This window comes from Colletotrichum truncatum (genome assembly GCF_014235925.2).
Source record: "Colletotrichum truncatum strain CMES1059 chromosome Unknown Contig_0002, whole genome shotgun sequence".
Lineage (NCBI taxonomy): Eukaryota > Fungi > Ascomycota > Sordariomycetes > Glomerellales > Glomerellaceae > Colletotrichum > Colletotrichum truncatum.
In genome coordinates, this window is record NW_027222399.1 from 3,155,217 (window position 1) to 3,169,896 (window position 14,680).

Sequence of the window (14,680 nt, forward strand, 5' to 3'; positions counted from 1 at the left end):
AACGCTACTTACACCTCGCGTCTTGTCCCACGTTCCTCTCACCCTCACTTCATCACCACCACCACCTTACACCTCTCTCCACCCTTCGACCTGCTCGTCTTTTTTTCCCCCATTCTCTACTGCTCCCCCTCACACCTCTCTCCCTCTCTCTCTCTCCGCGTCTCCATCTCCCCCAAAATCATCGGCCCCCCTCCGCATCTTCAGCCTGTAATTGCCCGCCTAGCCATGGCATCGGTCGCTTGATTGCGCACCCCCGAGATACCGATATGCCTGCCAGCCGAACCCATCAGAATGGCGCCGCCCAGTTCAATCAGAAGCTGAAGAACCTCTTCCGCATCAATTTAAACAGCGGCGCCGACCGAGACCGAGACAGGGAGAAATCCACCGCCCACGTCCACTCCTCGCAAGATGCCACGCCCACGCGCCCCGAAGCACGGAGCAAGTTCGGCAGCAGCTTCTTCAAGGGCACCGTCGGCCGATTGAGGACAAATACCACCGCCAGCGAAGGTAACCCTCTCGACGAGGCTCTGAGTCCGACCGCACATGCGAACCCTTACTTTGCCCATCAAGGCCAGCCAGGCCTTCGCCACCATAATAACGAATCCGTACCACCCAGTCCCCCAGATACCCCAAACTTTAAGATCCAGGGCCCTGACGGCGGCCCCGAACAGACTACGAGCGCCGGGAGAGAGGAATTGGCCCGGAAACTTAGGAGAGTCGCCAGCGCTCCCAATGCCCAGGGCATGTTCTCCAAGGGCAAGGGTAGTGCCGAACGTCCGGCCACCGCCGAGTTGGCCAAAGATCCGCTTGTGATCAACAAAGACTCGGGCACCCTCGAGATGGTTGACGCCGCCAGCATCAATGGTGCTGCGTCTGCGTCCAACCTGGGCATCCCCGATAAGGACACTCTTGGCAACCTGCCACCACCCAACCGCAACAGCCTCGCCTTCAGGAGGACGTATAGCTCCAACTCCATCAAGGTCCGCGACGTCGAAGTCGGCCCTCAGAGCTTTGACAAGATCAAGTTGATTGGAAAGGGAGATGTTGGAAAAGTTTATTTGGTCCGTGAGAAGAAGAGCAGTCGGCTCTATGCCATGAAAGGTAGGCGCAGTCACAGGGTGCTTCTACCGCTATCGCCGACGTGATGCTGATTTGCTGCAGTGCTGAGCAAGAAGGAGATGATCAAGCGAAACAAGATCAAGCGCGCTCTCGCCGAACAGGAGATTCTGGCCACAAGCAACCATCCGTTCATTGTCACTCTCTACCACTCCTTCCAATCGGAGGACTACCTGTACCTGTGCATGGAGTACTGTAGTGGTGGAGAGTTCTTCCGAGCTCTCCAGACACGCCCTGGCAAGTGCATTCCCGAGGAAGACGCTCGATTCTATGCCGCCGAGGTAACTGCAGCTTTGGAATACCTGCATTTGATGGGTTTCATCTATCGCGACTTGAAGCCGGAGAGTGAGTCTGGAATGGGACAATTGCTTACCAATCGGTTGCTGACACAATCGCAGACATCCTGCTCCACCAGTCGGGTCACATCATGCTTTCGGACTTTGACTTGTCTAAGCAGTCCGACCTTGGTGGAAAGCCCACCATGATCGTCGGCAAGAATGGGGCCAGCACTACGTCAATGCACGTCGATACCCGATCGTGTATCGCGAACTTCCGCACCAACTCGTTTGTCGGCACGGAAGAGTACATCGCACCGGAGGTCATCAAGGGTAGCGGCCACACTAGTGCGGTAGATTGGTGGACGCTGGGCATCCTGATTTATGAGATGCTTTACGGCACTACTCCTTTCAAGGGCAAAAACCGCAATGCAACCTTTGCGAACATCTTGAGAGAAGACATTCCCTTCCCCGACCATGCCGGGGCTCCGCAATTAACCAAGTAAGCCCGCCAAGGCCGCTATGGCAGAGAAAACGGACACTAACAAGCTTACAGTCTCTGTAAATCCCTGATCCGCAAGCTCCTGATCAAGGACGAGAACCGGAGGTTAGGTGCCAAGGCCGGTGCATCGGACATCAAGGCGCACCCTTTCTTCAGGACGACCCAATGGGCTTTGATCCGCCACATGAAGCCACCAATTGTGCCTGTTGCAGGACGTGGTGTCGACACGGTCAACTTCCGCAACGTCAAGGAGAGCGAGAGCGTGGACTTGAGCGGCTCACGGCCAATGAACGTTAAGGGAGTACCCCTGGATAGCGGCCTGGCGACTCCCGGTGGTGATGTTGCGGATCCTTTTGAGGAATTCAACAGTGTCACTCTTCACCACGACGGCGACGACGATCACTCAAGGTGAATGGTTCCGATCCACGAATCGCCCTCCGCGGTTTGTGCACGCGCACCAGTTTGCAAACTTTGACCTGCCACGAAGGTTATGTGTATAGGAATCGATGTTAGCCGAGTTGACTTTTACTTATGGACTTGATGAGAAGGGATGAGTCCCCCTCGCGCACGAGAGGGGGAGCAAGTGCTAGGTTTGGGGAACCCAGTGCTTGTAATCATGGATTATCTTGTACAACGACGAAATTGGAGAGAGAAAGGGAAGGGAAAGAAACAAGCCAGAGATCTGAAGGAAGAACGACGAGTATGAGAGCAGGGAAGGATATTCCACGTCTTGCGTTGCAAGGCGAAAAAATCACATTTTACGACCCTTCGGTCCTCCTTGGGATTCTTACGACGAAAACAAAATCGAACCAGCAGCATATGGTCTCCGTGCCTTCATCATTGGGAGTTTTTATGTTTTTTTTTTTTTTTTCTTTCTTTTATATCTTATTCGGTCGCCTTTTTTTGTTTTTTGTTTTTTTGCCTTCGAAACCTGCTTTGTTTTACTGGAAACCGAACCCCCCGGCGTTTTTCGAGTGGGAATCATTCAAACCAAAGACACAGACAGGCAGACAGCGAGAGAGAGAGAGAGAGGGACTGTCAGGAAGGAGCGTATGGATAGGAGATAAGAAAGCTTTTTTTAAAAAACAAAAAATTGCGTGTGTCCCTGCGTGTGAAGGTGTCTCTGGCTGTTGAGTATCTGTGGAAGGCCAGATGTAAACGTATTGTAAATCCTCCCATCTTTCTCATCCTGTGAAGTGTAGAAAAAAAAAACAGTAATGTTCGCAGTATCTGCCTGTGCGCCGAGTGCCCCCCCCCCCCCCCCCCCCCCCCCCGGTCTGAAGTGTTTAATGTGAGTCAATTGAACGAACGAGCTCTTGAGACTACGGACGGGGTCTGGGTCTGGGTCTGTTGGGTTTTCCATCCGTCCGTCCCATCCTGGTTCTCATCACGAAAAGACTAGACGGACCGCGCGCGTTCTTCAGTCGAAAAAAAAAGGATTACCAAGGACACGATGAGATGAGATCGGGCGTCTACTCCGTCGGTAGGAACTACAGATCGTGTGAGGGGAGGGGGGCTTAAAGATGGATTTGGGCTCAACTCAAAATCGTTTACACGCAGGAATCCCAATGGAACAATAAATCTTATTTGTCTTTTTTTTCCTTTCTCAAAATAGAAAAGTCCGGTGTCTGTCTCGTTGGACAGCCTCCTGTTGTCGCTTTACAGAAAGTTATTGGAAGCCGTTCAACGACTCCTACTTTCTGTCCTCCTGTCCTCGCCTTGCATCGCTCTGTTGGGCGGACCGGAAACATTGATACAGTCAAAACATACACAACCTCTAATACAACACAAAACAGATATCCCCGTTGATGGTCGCTGTCAGAGCTCTGCCGCGAGGGGGGAAATGTGTGGCTTAAAAGTTTAAAGCTTCGCCTTGATGGGCTGCTGCTTGGACGGGGCCGTAGCCTCCTCGTTGAGGTTGACCTCACCCGTCTTCTCGCCATGGCCAAAGAAGATGACCTGGACGGTCAAGTCGTCCCTGGTTCAATGTAGGTTAGTTCTGGTCTATCGGTTAGGTAAAAAAACACACAAAACTTACCTGTAACGTCTGGAAAAGGGGGAGGGCAGGGTCAGCAACGCAGAAACCTGCTCCTCGTTCTTGCCGCCGAGGGCATTGCGCACAAGGTGAGTAGCCACGTTCTTGTCCTGGACGACGAAGCGTTCAGGAGCGTCGGGGGAGAGTCCCCACTGCTGCATGCGGATAGGTGTCTTCTGGCCATCGACACCCTTATCGTTGGCTTGCTCGACAGGCAGACCGGACTTCTTCGAGCCAAAGATCTTAGACCAGGCCGAGTCGAACTGCGATCCGGAGCCGCTGCTCTGGCTCTCGATCCACTTGCCGACAAGACCAACAACCTCTTCGTTGGTCAGCATCTCCCACAGGCCGTCAGTGGCCATGACGACAAAGTCGCCGTTCTCGGGCTCGATCTTGGTCGTCGTGACGACGGGCTCGGCCGTGACGTAGGGAGGCGTCTTCAGGAGGGGCGAGGCAGAGCGGGCGAAGAAGGACTCTCTGAGGCGGTTGGTGATCTCGCGGCTCCACTTGTAGCTTGCGTCGCCGAAGGCACGGGTGGGCTCTAGGCCACCGAGGACGCGGCCGTTGTGCACGACGCGGTCTTCGCCAGGGTGGAGCTTGCGCATGCGAGCAGCCTCATCGGGGTTGCTGCCCGTCTGGTCGACGGAGAGCGCGGTAGCCGTCCATTTACCAGAAGCCGATCGGCGACCGAGAACGGCGCGGGAGTCACCGGTGCAGGCTACGCGCAGCAGCTTCGATCTGCTATCGTAGAAGGACAGGAGAGCACAGGATCCAGAAAGAGCGGGCGCGAGAAGCTCTGCGGCCATGGTCTTGGAGCCAGCCTTCAGGACCCTCTCGACGCTCTGGTTGACAATCTCGTCATCCAAACGGGTAAAGCCAGACTTGATGGCGGCATCGATGGCTTCGGCGGGCGGTGACAAGTCAGTGGACGATTGGTAAGTGGTGTTGAGCTCCTTGGCCACAGAAAGGATCAACTCCTGGCGAAGCTTCGCCGAGGTAGTCCAGCCACTGCCGAACTTGTTAGTGTCTGCGATTGCTTGTCTTTCCGTGTGCAACTTACGCATGGCCGTCAAAGACACCCCAGAACATCCAGTCGTTGCTTTTTCCCTCCGCACCGGCCGCCTTGTTAGGGACCTCGACGATCTTTTCGGCATGATCGTCCTCGATGGGGTCGTTGCTGGGCAGTTGAACCAAGTCATATCTCACGACACCCTGTCCTCTGTTGACGAGGAATGACTGCTCAGTCTTGCGCAGCTTCTCCGTAACTTGCTCAGGTGTCAACATCTCGATAACCTTGCGTCCGTCGTCGCTGGTCGTCTTGGAGATGGGCCCTTCCCCTACAAATGTGCCGGTGTGTAGCTGGTCGGCTCCAACAACAAGGACAGCGCGGGTCGGGGTAGCATCTCCACCGGTGGCGGCACCTGTGGTGAAGCTCCTCGTCAAGCTCTGGGACTTGTCGAGGCTGGAGGTTCCGTTGTACGAGTACCAGGCGCCGTAACCGACGAGGGTAGACACAAGGGCGACTGAGAAGCGGCGGATGTACATGGAGGACTTTAGCGGCTGCACAGCATGCTCAGGGTATGGTTGGTGATGCTGGGTCGCCTGAGAGGAGGATCGCAGGCCGTGTCGGGTCGAGTAGGAGAATGAGGAAGGTGGTTGATGGTCGAAGAGACCTCGTCGGCTGTTGCGTGCGAAGCTACGAGCCGTACATCGGTAGGTTGTCCGCAAGGCCCTCACTGCTGCGCGATGCATTTGGGGCGAGCCGGGAAGAAGGTGCAGCGTTTGGACTGGATGGCGGCCCGAGTCCTATGGAGGTTAGAAAGCGGTCGTGAGAGGGTTTGAGGAGTGAAGCTGCCGGTCTAGGATTGAGTGGGAGGGAGTGGGTGCCGAGACGTCGTGCCTCAGGCTAGCGTCTGGGGGAACCGCGGTGGCGGGCGTTCTGTCGTTGGTTGTCGTGATTGCGATGCTGCTAAGTATAGATTGGAAGATCTGTAAGTCAGTTAAAGACGATGTTTCCACTGCGCTACGAACGATATGACACCAATCACGGGATCGAGCAAGTGATTTGTGTCGTCGGATGTTTCAGGGATTCACTTGACCCAGATCAGCCTGAGCTCTGAGTGTTATTTGTTACATGACAAAGGAAACTGAAGGGGGTGGTGGTTGCTTCTCTAGGAGCCACTACAGCAAACAGGGTCTCACCCATGCCACCCAAAATATGCTAATCCAGGACGACGTTAATCTTATCGCCCTGCTGATCCCGCCCAACCGAATTGCACTACACTACACTAGGGACCGCTTCTTCGAACGGGCCCGCCAACCCCAGATCTTTCATCCACATTGCTTGCTCCAGTTGACTCGTACATCTCAAGGTTGGCAGTTTCCGAAAGACAAAAGCCTGGACCATGTCACTTTAATAATATTCGCCAGTACCTTGACATATTTGATTTGGACTTGTCGAATATGCACAAACCAACAGTCGATCTGGATTTGTACGCAGACGCATAAGAGCTCATTGAAATCTAGGCTTGTCTCATTGAGTTCCAACGCAGTTCGGGCTCTCAGAACCAATTTCTGAAGCCAGATCCGAACAGTGTGTGCGCAGATCTGTCTTCTGACTAGGTACGGAGACTCTGACAGGTTTCCAGACGGAGGTTTGGTGGTAGAAAAGTGGCGCATTTTGCTTCGCCAAGTGTCACCATCTTCTGGGCTGCGGTCGCAGGCCAAGGGCCTGCAAAAGTGACACATGAACGATCGAGGAGGCAATCCAACGGAAGATATGGGCAACCATGCTCACAGACCACGCAGGGAGCCTTGATGTCCGATTGTTCGTTGTCCTATTGCACTATGTTCTATGCTATGCTGTTAATGACACAATGACCCTGTGTATTGTGATTCTGAACCATCCAGAACCGTTTGCTTAATACCATGTACAACACGTCTCTTTCCATCCCCCAACGCCGGCCAAAGTGCAAGAAAATGCTCAACAAGGTAATTGCTCTCGATTGGAGCGTTCCAAATTCCTTGCTGTCGTTTGTTGATTAAAGTCCGCGGGCTGTTGCATCCAGATCAGAAGGCACCTGCCAACCGTGAGCGGCGGCAGCTCGCTTATACGCGTCAATAGCCTCAGATATTCCATAATCACTCGTCGAAGAGCCCCCAGAACTGCCCATAAGTCGGGCTGGGAACGGCTCGAGATTGCACATCGCCATGCGGACTTGGAGCAACACACTCTCCATGCTACTCACTGGGCTCCAACCGCTGTTCGTCAAAAGTTCCATGCACAAGGCGCCGCCGCCTGTAACATGACCACCCCCCCTTTGCGAGAAGGGCAAGAATCTCGGACGAATGACGCGGACGAAAGGCGGAGAGAGTGGAAATTGTTGACCAAATCGAATCTCGAGAACGACACTGTTGACGCCGTTACGTTTCATGTCCTGCGCCAGTGGCAGAGATAGCTCAAAGCTGTGGAGCTCGACAATCCATTGGAACATGTTCGTGATCTTTTCAAAGTCAATATACCAGCCAAGCTCATGCAGAGGAGTCATTGATTGAAGCTTCTGTAGCTTGCTGAGCTCTCTACCGAGCAGCTTCCGTCCGTTGTCCGTGGCCCACATCGGGGGTGGGAGTTGGGGGAGCGAGGCCACATCAAGGGTGCCTTGTGTGAAGCTCAACTTTTCCGGGTCAGATCCAAGGATGATTGTGTTATTCTCCTCTTCTTCATCTTCTATTTGATCATTTTGTGAGTTATTCTCCTGTATGTTTACGATAGTATCGAAGTCGTCGGACTCATCATCGAGTGCATTGCTTGCCTCATCGTCTGCGTTGGTTTGTTGAGACAGAGGTAGGCTTGAAGTTGTCGCATTTTGACGCCATTTCGGAAGAGCAGCCGCAGGAATCCTTACGGGTTGACTCTTGAGTCCACAAACAACCCATTTAGGATCCTGAGCAATGTATCGTGTTTCGGAATCGTCCTGCTCGGTAGTGGGGACTTGAGGCGTGGGAGAAAGCTTTCTCTGGATAACTAGGTAGCGGCATTGAATCCAGTCGACCTTGTCGACGACATAGCATGGAGATATACATCGGAACTGGCTTGTTTTGTTGACAATCTCACAAAGACTGAGGGCGATAGTTACGTTCAATTCCGATCCAACCCAGACAGTGGGATTACTTCCGTGTCCGCTATAGTGCTGACTGGTACCGAATTGATTGCTGAAGTACACTCCGTGTCCGTGGGCACGGCCGTGGAGTGTATCCTTGAAGTCAAGGCCAGATCTGATGATGCTGTGCCAGTTTCCAAGCGGACTGCCGTGCCACGCAAAGATTGTAGGGTGAGAGCTTGACGTCTGCTGATCCAGGGCTTGTTTAAATCGGTGCTCCTTTTCAGGAGATCCCTGCGCAAAACGGAACTGCATCCAGGTATTGTCCAGTCCGTCTATCTTCTCATGTTCTCTGCTGCGGTTGTTCACGCCCGAGCCATTGTCAACCTCGTCGCTCTGTTCAAGTTGAACAATGTACGAACGGTTAGAGGCCACAATCCATCGAAGCAAAGCAAGTGCAGATTTGGGAATCTTGTCACACTTGTCCAGAGAAGAGCCTTTGTGACTTAGGAGGTATTCCCGCAAAGTCCGGATAGGGGGCACAGCTTGCACCAGGGTAAGCAAAGCCTCTCTTTGACACACAGGAGGTAGGTCGTCAAGGTCGTGCTCGTATAAGTATAGCTCCATATTTCCTTCGTTGTTTTCGGTTGATTCGCTGCTCTGGTCTTCGTTGGCTGGAACTGAAAGCGACTCCGGTCCATAGCATCGTGATTCTTTGCTTATGTTGGGATATCGTGGCGCAGACACCAGGCAGTCAAACTCAACAATTCTGCCAGCAACGTTCCCGTCGGCGCCGCGGGCGATGTCCACATTTCGAATTCGACAATGGTGTACTTCATAGTAATTGCTTCTATCGGTGACAGAAGGCTTTTTGGTTAAAATGATGATATCTCCCGCCTTCAGTGGATAGTTTTGTGTACTGTCCAGGTTAAATTCACCGGCGGATATCGAAGTCCACACAGATCTAGGCTCATGAACGACCATCTCAGTGGGAGGCGTTGCCACTTGGTCGCCGAAACTGTTGGTATCCCCTGAAGTGTATTCAAGTAATTTCTGCAAGGAGTGAGTCATCAAAAGAGGCACTTTGATAGCTAAGCCCTGTGGCCACTCTCTGATTCGGTCAGAATGCAGCCCAGCAGCGCAGAAGCTTACGAGAAGATCGACAACATAAGGTCGGGCAATGATTTCATGCTCAATACTAGGGCCCAAGCCCAAAGCCATGTACTGAAAGAGACACAGCGGCTCGGTGCAAACGTATGGTTTAATCGCGGTGAAGCCCGGCTCTGCCTTTCGATGGCAGACGACACAATATTTTGTGCTTTTAACGAAGTATCGCAAAGCAAACTGCATAGCGATCAAAGGCATACTTAGCTGCTGAGTTTGAGGGGGGGAGTTGGCGGTAGCATAACCGTCTTGAACATAATCCCGGTTGAGCAAAGGTCGGGCTGTAGCTGAAACCTGTTCTTCTTCTTCTGCAGTATCGCTAGTATCGTGAGCCAAAATGCCATCATCTTGGCGCAGATGACCTGCTTTAGCATGTTCTTGCAGCAGTTCTTTAGCTCGGTCCCATGAAACTCCATGTTTCAATCGGTACTTCAGCAGCAGCGCCAGTTCAGTGTTCATGAATGTGTTGATTGAGTTGGTAATGGGCATCTGAACGAATGGAGCGCCCTGCTCCTCAGTTTCATATCGTAGGGAACCTTCAACTGGTTCACCTTTGATGTGGTTGAATTTGGGGTTGAACGCAGTTACGGCCGAGCTCAAAGTGGGTTTGTAGTTTGCACATTTTCCGAAGAGGAACTGCATTGTTGAAGGGTGGCCAGGAGGAAGATTTGTAAAGTTCTCCACGCAAGGGTATCCAGAAGTATATCGGCAAAGCAAGACGACATAACTTGAGGATTCAACATCCCAGGCCTCGAGAGTGTCGTCTGGAAGTCCAAGATGGTGAACGGGTAGGGAAAGTGCAAAGATGCAGTCTGTCTGGTGCTTGGAAACGTCACTGAGTAGTGCAATCTTGAAGCCAACCTCTTTGGCTTTGCGAATATCGTCAATAAAACGACTGGTGATCTTAACTTCTTCCTTGGTGGCTGTGGGCAATTGCTGGAGAGTAGCTGGGGTTGTGGTACCAAGACCAAAATCAACATCGTCGTTGAATCCATAGTCGTATTCATCCTCTGTATCAATGCTTTGTTCGTCTAAGTCATCCACATCCGTCATCTCGACATCAGAACCGTTATCGGACTCTGAAGTGAGGGCAGCACTGAGTTTCTTTGACAGCAAGTCCAGCGTTTCAAGTACTGTCTTCCTTTGGCTCAGATTGGGGAGGTCGTCAAAGAGACCAGAAACGGCATGAGGGATAGCCTCATCGTCGGTGTAAGCCAGGAAGCCAGAGCAGCTTGGATAGCTATCGATACTCAGAGCGATCAAACGGATGACAAGAGGGGATGACAGATTGTCATGTGAGAAGGTGAGGACAATCTGACCATCATCGTCTCCTTTGGCGACACTGGAGATATGCGTTACTGCCTGCTGGGAAGCGTAAGCCAAGTCGGAGTTGAACTTTTTACGGGTCATGGCGACTCCGTCATCAACAAGTCTGTTACTAGACTTTGACAAACCGGACTGATGTGTTTATTGGTGAGCCACGGTCTGACAGGACAATCAGCGAATCAGCATTGTAGCCTCTGGCGGTTAAGATAGAACATATGTTCTAGGCGGATGTTCAGTGAGGAATAAAAGGATGGTTATGGAGTATGTGATGAAGAAGTATGGCGACAAAGCTTGTGACAAGGAAGGTAAGAACCTGGTGAAGAACTCACTTTGGTTGTGCGAAGAACGACAAAAGCGGGTGTGCTTCTTGGTATACAGCTATAATGGAAAGAAGTTTAGGGTTAACACAGGTTGGCAACGTGAGAAAGGGGAGAAAAAATAATACCTTCAATAGGTGCCTAGAAGAATTTGGGAAGGAACGGCGGGGAAGGTTCAGTGACTAGCCTACACCTTCCTCGAACGTTTTCCTCAAGCTACCTCTTTGGAGTAATCAGTCAGACCATAGGTGCTTGGGTTGCGGTTGGTCCAAGCAATAATTACACTCTTTCTCCGATCCAAAAAAGTAGGTGAGAAGGGACGTGAGCCGCTTAAAGATTGTTGGTCGTTTGGCCCAGGCTGCAGCGCCGCCTGCTGCCTGCTGACCAGCCAAAGTCATCCAACAACCGCGAGTGTGTGACCCGACCTCCGCCAAGGCTCCATTGCAGGTGGCGATTGTCCGCCTATCCAAGGTTCCTTTGCTCTCGCTCGATATTATAGCCCGGGAGTTCCCAGAATATCGTACTTGGTTAAACAATTTAGATATTCAAAAACGTGGTCAGAAGTCCGGGTGTTGTATAACCTTGCCGGACGTGACATCCGGCCCCACGCCGTCCCGTACTTGCCTAAGTCTTTTTATGCTTTTGAGCATACCCAACTAACTAGGTACTTTCTTACGAACCAATGCAGCCTAAGTAACCTAGATGGCTCAATTTTGATGGCAGGACCCAACTCATGAAATGAGAAGGACATAGCGAGAAAAAAAAAAAAAAGGTCCATAAGCCGGGCAGCTTCAATAGGCTAGATGACCTGGCAATAAGCTGCAACCTTTCTCGTGTTGTCATCTGGGATAAGGTACGAAGGGCAGAGTATGTGTATTTTATTGAACCGCTGTGTTTGGACGTTTTCGAGCGTTATCTTTTTGTCACTCCAGTATACGTGAATGGTCATTGCATGCCAACTTCGCAAAAAATAGCAAAACCGCCGATATGTCTAAACAACCACTAAATCATCTTCATACGAAACCTCTCCGGTCCAGTCGTACTGAATTGCACCGGCATGCCGCCTCTCCACCTATAATACCCTATAACCTTCTTGAAAGCGCCGCCCCAGCCCAATTCGCCTCTCTGCCACGCTTTAGGCCTTGAACCGTCCCGGCATTGTTGCACAATCATCGTTGGATTTACCGCGGAGTCGGCTACAACTTCCATATCGCCCACACCAGGCTGCGGCATGTCGACAAGCATCTCCGTGTTCCACCGTGAGGGCAGTCGCAGCCTAGATGGCAGCATAGAGGCTGACCCGAGCCCATTGCTGCTGTAGACACGGGCTTTGCCGTCACCAGATGCGAATATCGATTCGATTGTATCCGCGGCAGAGATCTCGAAGTAGACCTCGAGGCACCGCAGCCGGTCTAGGTAGATGATGAATAAACACAAAATAGCAGCGCCGATGGAGGCTGCCCAGAACACCCAGAATCGAGGGGCATTTGGGGAATATTCGTCATTCATGGATAGAATGGCTGACACTATGCTGAAAGGGAGGAGAATGCCTCCTAGATATGTGACACGGTCGAGAGCTCGCTGGTCCATCTCCTTTTCACCAAGCCAGTCACGATCCGCAACGGGATACGCTCTTGACGTCTTATCAAGCATGCCTGTTCCACGCGTTTGTGGTTGCGCTGTCGTCAATCCCTGCGTCGAGGGCAGCCAGGAGGTTTGCGGAGCTGTAGTGGTCAGGCGTGAGATCGTTACGCGGCGTTGTAGTCTTTCAAGTAGGCGACGCCAGTCAGGGTGGTGTATGATAGGAGGCGCCGGATCATGGGCAACGTCTAGATTCTGTTCCAAAGACTCTGTAGCCTGCCAAAAAAGAGTCGCGTCCTGGAGGGATTCGGGCTGGGAATGTGACGGAAGAGTTTCGAAGAAGTCGGCCCATTTGCCATATACCGCGTTGCACAGTAAACCAGGTAATGTCTGTCTAGTCACATTCGTATGCCGGAACGTTCTCAGCAAGCTATCTTCAAGCCCTGGGAGTTCGTCTCCTTCCGCAATCAACACGTTCCACACAGAAGTGCCGTCGTGCTGGGATTCGTCAATCTTTGTCTGCCATGATCTTGCCACAGACAGCGGCCGTCGTGCTTTTCTGAGTTGCGACGAAGGATCATGCCATATTGGACGATCTAGAAATAAGACTGAAAACATGTTAGCGACTGACGACATCATACGAAGTGTGAGAGACATACTATCAGCCTTACTGCCCATCCATAAGGACGCATGACAGAATATGACTGCCTGGCCATCCCGAGACATTGAATAAAATGGTGCCTCATCCATCACATCTACCAAGTCCGATTGCCTTGCCGACGGCTTATATCCCAGATCTGGCCCAATAGCAGCCTGATGGACCTTGACGAGCTCTGGGTACTCAAAAGAGACGAAGCTTTCGCCATTGTCCTGCGTCACCGGCCGATACCGTCGTCTTCCCGCATGCGCTTCGAGAAATCCCGGGCTGACACCCAGCGAGTCCCTCAAAACCTGAACCAAGTCCAATGGGAGCCCCTGAATGATGGTAAGCCTCCTCCGCCCGACAGACTCTCCTAAAAGGTCTTCGGCACGGCTTAAGAGTCGTTGTCTACATGTACCGCCCTCCCAATCGAGGACATAAGCGGAAGACCCAGTCTCGGGAAGCTTGCTTCCAACTGATGATCTGCGGACGAGCAATGCCGGCCTATTGGGGCGCTTCGTGTGTTCGGCAGGATCGTTCGCTGTAAGAGGTGGTGATTGTTGATCAAGCTTCTCCGACATTTTTGCAAGTCTTCCCAAGAGTTTCGTCTCGCAAAGGTTTCGTTTTCATGGAACTGGCACCTTTAGACATAGTCTTTCACCAGGGGAGAAATTGTTGTCATTAAAAAAGACTGCCATAGCGGGCATGCTTGTCCACAAGGCCGTCAAGTGACCTGAACTAGACCGTCCGAATTGCCGTATTAAGATTCCCTCACCAATCCGCCAGAGGACACTAGTTTCCCCTTAACCTAGCCTAAGCCACTTGGTATAGTCGACAACCATGACAGCTCCATGGCGGGTTTTCCGTGAAATGAGAATAGGCGTGGCGTTTGGTGAGCTTCTAACCTTGGAACTACTCAAGGAGATCAACAGAGCTTGCCACGTCAGGCTGCACCACGCGCATTCATGAATGAAAGCCGGCGCTTTACCCCCCCTCCCTATTCTTGAAGAAGGTTGTGTCCATGCTGAGAAGTAATGGCTCGACGGCGCGAAGCTAACCATGTGGTGTGGCGCCTGATTCGCTGTCATTTTATTGGATGTTCACCGATGCCCCCCTTAAGTGGGGTAGTCATCCCGCGGGTTCGCAACCACAACGCGTCCGCCGCGACTCACCGAAACATCAACCACCACCGCCCTACCACACAGTCGCCAGATACGGCTGCAGCTCGACTTAGCGACGCCATGGAGCAAGGAAGAGATTCAACGCTGGTACACTCGCAGCCCGAGCTAACTCCTCTGGAGGGTGAGGTCTTGGAGGAATACGAAAAGCTGGCAGACAACATGAAAAAAGTTCGTTCTTCTTGTCTATTGAAGGTAGATTAAAAGCTGTATGTGCTAACCAGGCCGCAACGACAGCTTGCATCTACACTAGAAGACTTAAGCAGCTCTCCAAGCACCGAGATCCTTGACGGGCTACGCGAGCTGGAGCGCAAGACAAGCTTGGTCTTCACCCTTCTCAAGGCGAGCGTGTACAGTATAGTGCTGCAACAGGAGATTGATTGGGGCGACCAGGCTGGTAACCAGCAGTAGAGGGCATAGGAGAGACATGTTGAAACGAGAAAGGT

The 14,680-nt window shown here is 52.2% G+C and overlaps 5 protein-coding genes across 5 annotated transcripts; 2 read left to right on the forward strand and 3 right to left on the reverse strand.

Moving 5' to 3' along the window:
* Window positions 1-266: 266 nt before the first annotated feature.
* On the forward strand, window positions 267-2,305 carry CTRU02_203801 (serine threonine-protein kinase nrc-2; the record flags this gene model as incomplete). The annotated part of the gene is made up of 4 exons (XM_036722373.1): window positions 267-1,101; window positions 1,162-1,461; window positions 1,515-1,893; window positions 1,948-2,305. The coding sequence occupies 4 exons, from the start codon at window positions 267-269 to the stop codon at window positions 2,303-2,305; spliced, it is 1,872 nt and encodes a 623-aa protein (XP_036585979.1).
* A 1,448-nt stretch (window positions 2,306-3,753) lies between these two features.
* CTRU02_203802 (Protein phosphatase 2C-like protein) lies at window positions 3,754-5,680 on the reverse strand (the record flags this gene model as incomplete). Its single annotated transcript, XM_036722374.1, has 3 exons — window positions 3,754-3,871; window positions 3,932-4,936; window positions 4,989-5,680. The coding sequence occupies 3 exons, from the start codon at window positions 5,678-5,680 to the stop codon at window positions 3,754-3,756; spliced, it is 1,815 nt and encodes a 604-aa protein (XP_036585980.1).
* A 1,289-nt stretch (window positions 5,681-6,969) lies between these two features.
* On the reverse strand, window positions 6,970-10,602 carry CTRU02_203803 (ubiquitin conjugating; the record flags this gene model as incomplete). Its single annotated transcript, XM_036722375.1, has 1 exon — window positions 6,970-10,602. One exon carries the CDS (start codon window positions 10,600-10,602, stop codon window positions 6,970-6,972), a length of 3,633 nt encoding a protein of 1,210 aa, XP_036585981.1.
* A 1,235-nt stretch (window positions 10,603-11,837) lies between these two features.
* On the reverse strand, window positions 11,838-13,637 carry CTRU02_203804 (cysteine protease domain-containing protein; the record flags this gene model as incomplete). The annotated part of the gene is made up of 2 exons (XM_036722376.1): window positions 11,838-13,024; window positions 13,076-13,637. 2 exons carry the CDS (start codon window positions 13,635-13,637, stop codon window positions 11,838-11,840), a joined length of 1,749 nt encoding a protein of 582 aa, XP_036585982.1.
* Window positions 13,638-14,297: 660 nt separating this feature from the next.
* Window positions 14,298-14,645, forward strand: CTRU02_203805 (dash complex subunit dad3; the record flags this gene model as incomplete). Its single annotated transcript, XM_036722377.1, has 2 exons — window positions 14,298-14,405; window positions 14,472-14,645. The coding sequence occupies 2 exons, from the start codon at window positions 14,298-14,300 to the stop codon at window positions 14,643-14,645; spliced, it is 282 nt and encodes a 93-aa protein (XP_036585983.1).
* Between the last annotated feature and the right edge of the window lie 35 nt (window positions 14,646-14,680).